This window comes from Corticium candelabrum, chromosome 18 (genome assembly GCF_963422355.1).
Source record: "Corticium candelabrum chromosome 18, ooCorCand1.1, whole genome shotgun sequence".
In the NCBI taxonomy this organism is placed as follows: Eukaryota; Metazoa; Porifera; class Homoscleromorpha; order Homosclerophorida; family Plakinidae; genus Corticium; species Corticium candelabrum.
Genome location: NC_085102.1, coordinates 3,633,793 through 3,644,998, shown reverse-complemented (window position 1 = coordinate 3,644,998; position 11,206 = coordinate 3,633,793). Strand labels below are relative to the sequence as shown.

At 41.1% G+C, this 11,206-nt stretch overlaps 4 protein-coding genes across 4 annotated transcripts in view; 2 read left to right on the top strand and 2 right to left on the bottom strand.

The window, feature by feature from the left end:
* Positions 1–1,033: 1,033 nt before the first annotated feature.
* On the top strand, positions 1,034–1,772 carry LOC134193698 (uncharacterized). The gene has a single exon (XM_062662535.1). It carries the CDS (start codon positions 1,056–1,058, stop codon positions 1,770–1,772), a length of 717 nt encoding a protein of 238 aa, XP_062518519.1. The 5' UTR covers positions 1,034–1,055.
* A 1,443-nt stretch (positions 1,773–3,215) lies between these two features.
* The window catches only part of LOC134193697 (uncharacterized), a 14,336-nt gene continuing 6,345 nt past the window's right edge, over positions 3,216–11,206 (top strand). Inside the window, exons 1-4 of the mRNA XM_062662534.1 lie at positions 3,216–3,714; positions 5,370–5,861; positions 10,794–11,109; positions 11,166–11,206. The exon at positions 11,166–11,206 is cut by the window's right edge and continues 818 nt beyond it. Coding sequence (XP_062518518.1) covers positions 3,246–3,714; positions 5,370–5,861; positions 10,794–11,109; positions 11,166–11,206 — 1,318 coding nt within the window. The 5' untranslated portion in view covers positions 3,216–3,245. The remainder of the gene's footprint in view (positions 3,715–5,369; positions 5,862–10,793; positions 11,110–11,165) is intronic.
* On the bottom strand, positions 6,709–8,992 carry LOC134194311 (uncharacterized). The gene has a single exon (XM_062663239.1). It carries the CDS (start codon positions 8,968–8,970, stop codon positions 6,709–6,711), a length of 2,262 nt encoding a protein of 753 aa, XP_062519223.1. The 5' UTR covers positions 8,971–8,992.
* Positions 9,073–10,181, bottom strand: LOC134194310 (vertnin-like). Its single transcript, XM_062663237.1, has 2 exons — positions 9,161–10,181; positions 9,073–9,092 (listed from the first exon to the last, which is right to left on the bottom strand). The coding sequence occupies exons 1-2, from the start codon at positions 10,179–10,181 to the stop codon at positions 9,073–9,075; spliced, it is 1,041 nt and encodes a 346-aa protein (XP_062519221.1).

Below are 11,206 nucleotides of genomic sequence, written 5' to 3'. Positions count from 1 at the left end.
ATGCTTTTGAGTAACACGTCGATTGTCGATATGAAAAGGCGGTACGTCGTTCTGCGCCTCGACGGCATCAACGCCGTCGGTGTCGACAACTACACGACGGACACGACTCGACCGACGCTCGACTCATTTGATATTAACTTCAGAGGGGAGACTATCACACTGAGCTTCTCAGAGACCGTCGATGCAAGCATTATCAACGTCACTCTGTTTACTATTTTGTCTAACTCAAATTCGTCTGTCGCATTTGCGATGACGGAAACGAGTGAAGCGAGCCGATTTGACCGTTCCGTTATTGTTATCACGATAGCGAGAATGACCTTAATAAGCTGGAAAAACAACCGCAACTCGCTGTATCCAAGGAAACGACTAGACTGTCTATTACTGCTGATAGTGTCACGGACGTGTTTGGTAACAAAATAATTGAAATACCACTATCTGCCCCCCTGACGGTCGCCAACTATTCTTTCGATACATTTCGTCCGGTTCTCGAGTCGTTCGATTTGGATATGAACTTGGGATACCTGACGCTCAATTTCTCGGAAAACGTTAACGTTACATCTCTGGATATGACCGAAATCGAGTTGCTGTCCAACTCCACCGACGAGGACACAGTGACGTTCACCTTCACCGGCGGCGATCCGGGACTTGTGGACTCGTTCGTCGTGACCGTGGAGATACTCGACGTCGACTCTAACGAGATCAAGAGACTAACACAGTTGGCGACACCCAACGGTAATACAACGGTCAACGCTCTCTTATCACTTAGTGCGTTTGCCATTCGAGATATAAATGATCAACAAATAGAAGAGATTATTCCTGCAGCAGCATTGTCTGCTGACAGCTACACTCAAGATTCGATTTTACCTGAATTGGTGAGTTTCGCGTTGGATGTCGACACTGGGGTGATTGACATGCAGTTTAGTGAACCCGTAAATGCGTCTTCGTTTGATGTCACTCACATTACTATTCGCAACGATCAGTCTAGCACGTCGGAGTGAGTGTCGTTAGCATCCGGGATTCTTCAAGGTGGTGACGCTACCTTGTTACGGGTGAATATGTCTGTGACCGATTTGAACGAGCTGAAACGTTTGACGGGATTGGCAACGTCGCAGGCGGACACGCTTATTTCGGCCACTCAGCTGGCTGTGTCAGACATGAATGGAAACTTGTTGATCGAGAGACCCATCAACAACTCACTTCAGACTGAATTGCTTACTTCCGATCGAACTCGTCCCTACTTGGTGTCTTACGACTTAGACACGAACGAATCTAATATGACTCTTACGGTTTCGGAGAACGTCAATAGTTCGTCTTTCCGGGCATTCGCGTTTACGTTCCAGAACGGTCGTAGCGTTGTCCCAGATGTAGCTAATTCGTATACTCTGACTGCGAGCTCGACACTGCAAGAGACAGGCGACGATACCGTCCTGGTTGTGAAGATATCTACAGACGACGTGAATAATCTCAAGAAATGTCCGCGTTTGGCCACGTCTGCTAACACAACGTATTTGAGTTGCAGCCAGTTGGGTATCCGGGACATGGACGGCAAGACGTTAATACCCAGAGATGTGAATAACGGACTCAGAGTTAATGATTATATTCAAGACTGTACGCGACCGCGTCTCGTTGGCTTCGATGTGGACATGAACACAGGCCAGTTGACGTTACAGTTTAGTGAAGCGGTCAATAGAACAACACTCGGATTGGACAAGGTCAGTGTGCAGGAATCTGCGAGTCCGTCGAACGTCACACATCAACTGGAAGATAACTAGAGACATATTTACCAAGACTTGATTAGACCGTCTATTAATTGATATAAATAGTTAGTCTTTTATTCTGATTACTGAATGGAACAATTACGTACGTGCATTTGTTCTGATTGAATTTCTATAATTTTCTGTTTTTGGTTGTCTGATAACCTGCAAATGTATTAATGTACTTTGTCTAAAATGTATTTTTGTATTTTGTCTGAAGTATATCATCATCAGTATTATTAAATTTTTAATGTTGTCGACTGTTTTTCAACCAAACGAGAGCAAACGCTGACATAATTGTATACATTTATAGTACGTTACAACAGCTTGCACACATATGCATGCATATTATAAATATATACATAGTGTTACACAAAACTAGAAACTAAATAGCTAGCAACGTAATCAAGCACGGGCACGGGATGTCAAAAGAAAGGTTATATAACAGACGAGAGTTGTGAGACTGTTTATTTTCTGACACAGAGGCGTAGGTATGGAGAGACCAGGGGTACAGTTCTTCCCAATACTAGTGTACCAACATGAACTTGTAATGCAGTTACGATTGCTCGAGTGCAGTTTGAAACTTACTGGATTGATGTTTCCTAGGTATACTGCATGTGATATCACTGCACGTAGTTGCAGTGGGATCTAGACAAGATTTCAGTGACAGTGGGATGTAACATTGTCTATGATAGCGGCGGTAGATACACGATGGTAATATAAGTCAACCGATTTCGGATGACTTATCAGTCAATGTATGCATACATGCATACAAACACACATACAGCTTTCGGTTTGTATTAAAAGAATACTTAGTTAAGACTCAGTATAAACGTTTACATTGCAATCATAAATACATCAATTAAATTAGATATCATTTTACATAAATTAACATTTAGTTACAACTCTGAGCTATTAATTAATGTCTTGTATTTCCTTTCTTACCATCATCTGTATTTGCATCCTCATATATGGTAGGCCAGATGCAGCCACTATACCTAAAGCGTTCCCTGGAAGTTTGTGTCGCCATAAATGGAAGGGTTACTTTGACGCATACAGTGAAATCTGTACCAGCGATCACATTCTCTCAGCGACCACCTGGCTCTATGATAGTCTTCAGCAAGAGGACATTCTACTTTTAAGCATTGAAAGAACTGTATATGTATATACGTATATATTTACAAACTGACAACGTATCATTTTGGAACTGAATAGTTATGTACCTAAAATCATTCTGAGCAACCACGTCTCTAGCTAGCTTTGGAGAACCGAACCTCCCCAAACCCCCGTAGCTACGCCACTGAGTGTTTTAACAAATACGTGTACTGTCTAGCTAAAGCGTGGCTTTTTAGTAGACGGACGTGTTACTCACCAACGCGAGGCGCCTACGGATACCGTAAAACTACTACATACTTATACGGGATAGCCGTTCTTGATGTCACGTGATGTTTAGATAGCGAACGGAACTGTACGTACACGTGTACCACAGCCATGATGTTTGACTCATCAGGAAATGAATATGAGCCTGATGATAGCTACAACTACTACGACCGTGACACTGACCGAGGTTATATGGATAGCCCAACATATCAGTCAGACCCAGACATGGAGGTTACCGGTAGTCTGCTGGAGAAGGAGGAACCAGAAGTAGTAATGTGTAGCGACAAGGGTGTCGTCAGTTCTCTCTCTCAGCAGGCGGCTAATGTAATTGGAGCTAGATTGCCTTTTGAGGCAGTAGAACTGTGGGCTCAGCGACTAGGCAAGAAAATGGCCGAAGAAGTTCAGCTGGCTGTCATGAAGGCGTCGTTTCCCGTTGACAAGGGTCTCATTAGACGTTACGCTTACCTATCTCGGAAAACTACAGGATACAACAAATTCTCTGATCTGTTCCAGCAACCAACCAGAATTACAAGACACACAGACAATCTTGAGTTTACTGTGGAAGATGCAATGCAGATTGGTGAGTGGCTAAGAACAGCATGACAACTGCATTGATGTACTAACCTCAAAAATTCCACGTGACACATAAATTAACATTTTTATTTTATTATGTTAGCTAATGGGATTTCTAAATTTGCAAAGAATGTTTAAGCTGATACCTTTGCCACTTTCCTTTCAGTGTTTGTAAAATATTTTGTTATGCAAAATATATAATTATTATTACTATTACTAATGGGAGATGAGCGATATCGTTAGCAATCAATGTCTATAAAAAATCTGTCATTGTCGCCAGTAGCAAATGCAAATTGGTCTAGCATAAAGCACGTTAAAAGTGAAGTTAATTGTATTATTGTATGCAAAATTCAGCGATACAAAATAACATCTGATTTCTTACAAAACAAATCAGTTACAGAAGTCACGTAGGCAATACACATAGACGCACATAGTAAATGTATTATGTATCTATCCACCTATATCTTGACTTAGCCTCGCGCAGCCAACCACTTCCTTTTTGACTTCTGTTGGCTTCGCAAAACAAAGCTGGCCAACGTTTAATGGGTCTGACCAGTAGCAGAGACAAATAACCTGTTCCAATTGGAAATATATGTAGGGCGCGTTTCCACTAGTGCCTAAACTGGTTTACCAAGTGGTTTAAGCTAAACTGGTTTAACAGTTGACCTGTTTCCACCTGCACTAAACCAGTTAGATGTTAAACCTAAACCCGCTTTCTTAGTACTTCGAAGTAGGTTTAGCAAAGCGGTTTAGGTTTAAATGTCACGTGACAGTATCGCGCTTGTTTAGATGGCTTCTGAAACGCTGTTTTGATGATATTGACTATTTTGTTGGGATAGGATTGCCCTAGAAGATATAAGGGTTGTTAGCCACGGGAAAGAAATCAGCAGCTACGGAGAGAGAGAAGACGCTGTCCTTGGTCGACGTGATCATCCTCATGCAAATTCCTACTAGCAGATGCTGAATCAGTAACAACCAACAGTTGCCCTGACTCGGTGGCAGACCAGCCCAAGACTTCAAATCAAGGCGTTCCTAGACGGTTTGTTTACAACATCCCGGATGTGCAAGTTCCTAGTGGAAACGGTCGCTTTCTTGAACTGGTTTAGTTTTAAACGCATTTAAGCTAAACTAGTTTAAGGTGCAGCTAGTGGAAACACGGCCGTAGACTATTTTACTATTAGAAGATCGACAGAAGTACAGAAGTAGACTTTTGCACAGTTGCTGTTAACGTGTGCGCAATGAGGACAGGCGAAGTCTGTTTAAATCATGCGTTAGTAGACCGGGGCAGTGGGCACACGTGCTTTAGTTTGAAGCATTTTTCTTGAGTTTTGCTATTAAATGTAGGAAATGGCTTGCATGCATGATCGAATTCGGTCTTTATATTATATTATATATATATATATATTTATTATATATATATATATATATATATATATATATATATATATATATATATATATATAGTTTGTGTCCAAATATGTAAAGCAAATCATGTGTGGTTTTTTAATTAAAGTGTGGGTAAGGCAACTGCTAATCTAACTGTTTTAGGATTTTGTTTGACTGGGAAAATTCAAAACAGCACTTATAGGTACAACCAAAATAGAAAGACGGTTGCTACTGTTTATTTTGACCGCCAACGTGTTACTTCGATGTTGTGCTCAGAACATTCTGACTCCAATTGGTGTGAGCACGTTGTCGCACTTATATTTCATCGTATGAATAATCCAGAAAAAGTAAAGTATCGTCTGCCAGTGTCTGATTCTGTTCATCTTCTTTCTGAAAGCGAGCAGAAGCAATTCATCAACATACTTCTCGCTCATCGTCCTTTGGAAACGTTGGCTTTTGCACAAGAAACTCTAGACAAGATTTTGAAAATGAAGGACAGCAACAGAGTTAGCAGCCAATGCGAAAGTTTACACAACACGTTAGTCGTCAACGTGCCAGATCCAACTGCAGGTGGAGCAGTGGATGCTGAAGGATTATGGAATGTGGATGAAAATGACGTTCGTCAAATTTCACAAGAATTCTTTCGCAATGATTCGGCTCTCTGTGTCTCTCCTCTCGTTGATCAATATCGAGAAAAGTCTGAATCTTGGGATACAATTTTGAAGAGAGCAACGAATGAGAGTGAAACATCAATTTCTTCAATCTTTGGTAGGCATGGCTATATTTGTGATATAAATGAATTTGTTTGCTTGCATGCCTGCTGTCCTGTCAGTCAGTTCGAACACTTTGAGACAAAGAACATTTAACAACTCGTTAAACGAGACTAGTTTTTGTTGCTAAGAATGACATCAAATTCTCTACATTTGTGGCTGCTAAATAGAACTTATACCTCGTCAGCGATGATTGCGCAGTTTGTGTGTGATATGGAACGCTTAATGTTGAGTACAGTGATAGATTGAAAGAGACGTCGAGCTATTGTAAATAGATGCACTTGTCAACGTTTATTTTTCATCGTGTGAACGACTTTATTCAATTTGTAGACTTCTGTCCGTCTATGCTTGTTTGTCCTATATCGTATACACAGTGCTCAAAATTAGTTTTCAAAGTTAGTCGGCCGTATGGCCAGTAATGCCAGAAGTTAGCCGGTCATTCAAATTTTTTACCGGTCGTCTAATTTAATTAGTAATCAAAAGCAGCTAGTAATCAAAAATTAGTAATCTCTAATTTAATTAGCAATCATAAACCAAGAAACAAGAGTCAGTTGAATACACATATTACTAAGGAAGTAGGCATTAGTTTACAACATGAAAGCACCTAAAATTGCAGTAACTAACAAAACATAGCAAACTGTGAACTGCTTTCCTTTATAATGTTACAGTTTTACATCAAATTAAGCAATTTACTCTAACACCACACTATAAGCATATTTGTTCGAACATAACTAGTTACTACAGATCTGAGATGCTATTCTGACATCATGCAAGTTGTGCTAGTGCATGTGACGATGCAAGTTGTGGTAGTGTGACGATGCAAGTTGTGGTACTGTGACCATATTTCACTCATCATTCAAGATCCAAGAGTCCCAATCATCCAGAGATACCGACTGCTCTGCCTCACATATTGTTTCAGTTGCCTCATTGATCGCTGAAGTGTCTTCTTGTTGATGAATGGTCTCGCTGCTGCATTCAATTTTTATTTTTTTGGGATGACTTTCATGACGAGTTCTTGAACAGTCTGACCACCATAACTGTACAGCAGCGCTTGAATCAAAATTTTCAAGTTCAGTTCCCTCAACACTGACCTCTAGCAGATCAGATAACGTCTCCTGACTAAGACTTGTTCTACGATCAGTTTTAACAAGTTTTAAGCGGGAGAAAAGGCGTTCTACTTTTGCAGTACTAAACGGTAAGCTGAAAAGGAGCTGTGCAATAGCAACTAAATTCCTAAATTGCGTGCAGTCAGGTCCAAACGCCAAGCGGTACCAAACATGTTGATACCCATCTCTGTCCACTCGAAGATATTGATGTGCATAGTCAAGCATCTCCTTGGCTTCTTCCTGAATTGCTGCTAGATCAGTAGCCTTGGCCTCGAGAGGAGCTCGGAAATTCTCAACTAGCATTGAAACAGCCTCTGTAAGCTGATGAGAGAAAGACTCATCGGTTTTGTGTGAGTACCAGGCTTGTGTGTCCAAGAAAACCATAATAGCCCTCATAAGTTTTGTGTCTGACCATGAAAGTCTTTCCTTCAATTCATCATCCAATCTTCTCAGATCACTTGAAGCTTGCTGTCTGCAGCTGTTCACAACAACATCATTGAAGTGATGTAATTCAATTCCTTGATACGTCATTTTGTCATCTGCACTTTCTATTAGATTGTCCATGACACGTCTGCTTGCAAACCAATTGGTTAAGGGAGTTTCTTTCAACTGTTCCATGGCTCGGTGACTTTTGAGTACTGATTGAATTGCCTTAATGATATCAAGATCATCTTCCTGTAAAGACAAGCTCAGACTAGCGGCGGGATCTAAAATATCTATGTAATGGGCACAGGACAGAATTATTTTTGCATGAGTCCACTTTGTCAAATAACCTTTTAGACGCTGCCGATCAGGGCTTCTAAGACTAGCATCTTCACAGAGGCTTGCTAGGTGGTTCATGTAAGCCCCATACCTATCGAGAACTCTGTGGAGTGCTCTTCGCTTATGAACAATCCATCTGCTTCCTGATGCTCTCACTGGTAGGTTGCCACCCCTTGGAAAATTGTATACTTCTTTCAAATCGTTCACAATAGCCCTCAGTTCCCTACATTTCTTGGGAGACTTGTTGTAAAGATAATAGATCCTAAGAAGCATTTCATCTATTTCTTTAAATACTGGATTGAAGAGAGCGTCTCTGCTTGCCAGTTCTAGTCGATGGGCAAAACACCACATCCAGAAAATCCATGGCAGAACATTCTGAACTTTTGCTTTTAGTCCACGTATCTCTGAGATGTTTACAGCAGCACCATCAGTTCCCACACCAACAAGAATTGGCAAATTTTTGACTTGCAGCACATTTTCTGGATTCATCAAATCTCTTATACCCATATCTTTCAGAGCTTCTTGTAGGCAATCGAAGAGTCCAGCAGAATCAGCCTTAGACGGTTCCAGTACTTTAAAGTATCGACTTCGAGTTATTAGCTTTTCAGAGGTGTGATCACTCTCAGAATAGATGATTGCAAACAACTCATTCTCCACTTTTCCTTTGTCAGCTGAACTATCCATCAAGATGCTGAAGAAAGGTGCTGCCACTGTTTGTTTGAAATGCTGTCGCTGACTTTCAGCAATATAATGCACAAAGTGACTAGCTGCTACATCAGTTGAATATGCCTCTCCCAGCTCAACACCATGTCGTTTTTCAAGAGCACAGATAGATGGATATTTTACGAATGGAAAGTTTTCTTTTGCCAGAAAATAACATATTTCAAATTTCTTCATCATCCTTGCTTTGGTCTCCGGCTTCATCTTAAAACTTCTGGCAATCTCACTGTAATCCGTCACTGGCTCTCTCCTCTCTCTTGCTGTTTCTTTTCGCTTGTAGGACATTGCAGCTTGATGCTGAGCACTCCCAGCATGATCAATGACATTGTTGGTTCTGTGATTTCTTGACCCATCAATCCACGTTCTGGAGAAATGCTTAGTGCCACATACCTTAGATTGGTATGTTCGACACACCTCACACCACAAAATATCAACCATTGAAGGATTATCTTTCATCACTTCACATTTAAGCCATGACATAGTTTGATAATCAGCTTCATGGCTTCTTTTCCACCCCATAAATGTTTCTTTTGATATATGACGTCTGCATGTGGTTGATGACACATTTGACGTACTGGTGTTTTTGCAAGCTCTGGAATGGTTGTAATCGGATGACTATTTCTAATCTCCCTTTGGTCTTTCTGTACATGTTTGTTCTTGTTACTTAATAACCAGGAATCAAGAGTTTGCTTGATCTTGGAAGACTTGCTTTCAGAACCCTTTGGCTTAGTAGCAGTGGCAGCCATAGCACGTTGAGTTGTGCAAGAAGCATTGCCATATGCCGGCTTGTCACCATTTTGACTTTCTTGGGCTGCAGTGTGGTGTGAGTCAACAGGTATGCCAGAATCTTCATGCATAGTTTCTACTGTAATATCCATGTTCGAAGGTATTGCACAAACCCTTGGGCTCTTAGGTTGGAATCCAGACAATGACCATGACTTTGGTTCAATTCTCTTTGACTTTCTTGATTTTCTAAGGGTTTTCATTACAACAAATTCACTGGCATTCTCATCATCACTGAAGCCAAAGGTAGATTCAAGTTTGTCAGAGTCAGACTCATCACAGCAATCAGAGGCAGGAATGTCACTTTCGGCATGGTAACTGAGATTAGTGGCTGATCTGGGTAGCAAAGGCACAAAGTGATTGAGTTGAACATTTCCCTTAAGAGTTGCTGGCTGAGTTGTGCTAGACCACATGATATGAATATCATTATTTTGACTTGTTGCAGATTCCAAAGGTTGTACAATGGTATTCATAAAGGGGCGGATACGTTGGTTAACCTCAGGGTAGTGCATGTTGATGGAACAACCAATTGCTGCAGCTGCACCATAGACTTGCACCATCCCACACCAACTTCCAAATTTCTTTGTCTCATTGCCCTCCTTCACCACAGCTAAAGCTAGACTGTCCTCAGTGCCCTTTCCCACTTCCTTTGCGGCTTTGAACACGCTGTAACTCTCATCAGAAAGAAACGTGGCAATGAGTGAAGAAGGATTCACACCTGGACAAGACGAAGATTTTTCAATCAAAGCAGCTGCAATTGCCTGTGGCTTGTTGCAGAGCTGTTCTGCAACTTGCTGACGGAGTTGCTTGTGATTTTCTTCCTTTCCTGTCAAGAACATTGCAACAGCCCGAAAAAAGCAATTGCCATCAGCTCCCACACACACAGGCTTATGGGTCACCGGAGCATCATTTGGGTAAAGAAACTGCGCAACTGGGTCCAGAGACATAACGCTCTAACAATGAATTGAAAGGCAAAAAGCAACGCGGAAGTTTCAACAGATGTTAGTATACCATAATTAACGTCATTAAGTACTCATGTTCCATGTACCATAGCAAATCTTTACACAGCATGACCACTTAACTGATTGTATCATAATTCACGAGAGATGTTATGGCATTTCATAGTAACACAACAATAGCTAAACGGTCCTCTCACAAGACTTAGATAAACATGCAGGGCTGTCCCTCTCATGCAGACATGATTGAGGCCTGACAAATAAGGTAAAAGTTGGGCGGTGCTATAGATTGTAGAGTACAAATTCAGAGGCCAACACATGAACAGAGACTAAATAGATGGTGCTAAATGATGTACATAGCTAACATATAATATCGCATAGCTATGTAGACTAGCTATACACTTAATTGGCTCTTCATAGAGCTGGGATAGCTCTTCTCATCACTAATTAATGACCTACAAAAGTTGACCGGTCACCTTGACCGGTAATTAGCAACTATCACCGGTCATTATCCAAATATGATCGGCCATTGACCGATGACCGGCAGTAATTTTGAGCACTGTATACATAAGTGTCTGCATCATTAATTACATCTTTGTGCAGATAATGGCAGTTTTGAAGAAAGCAAAAGGCCGTCGCACTCTTTTAACCAAAAAGTCGATACCATGCTTCAGGTTATCACCGACTTGACAAAGAAAGGTGAGAAGAGCCCAGTTGCAGCTCTCACTATTATTACTGAAGAGTGGCTGGAAGCATTGGCAAAAAGAGCTATTGGAAGCGAAGAGATGAGAAAGTACTCCTCCCAATCAAGCAATGAGGAGTGCAATGTCTTCGAAGTAATACCTCAAATGATACCTCAAGAAGTTTACTCACAGATGCCACGGCAGGCAAGGAACGTTCGATTTCTCTCAGCAATTGGGTATTTTATTAATCAATATACTTCGTGTCTGGTACAACTTCATGTTCTGTTTGTAGATCTTTCTTTGTTCCCGACAAGCTAGCAGTCAGTTGGAGAA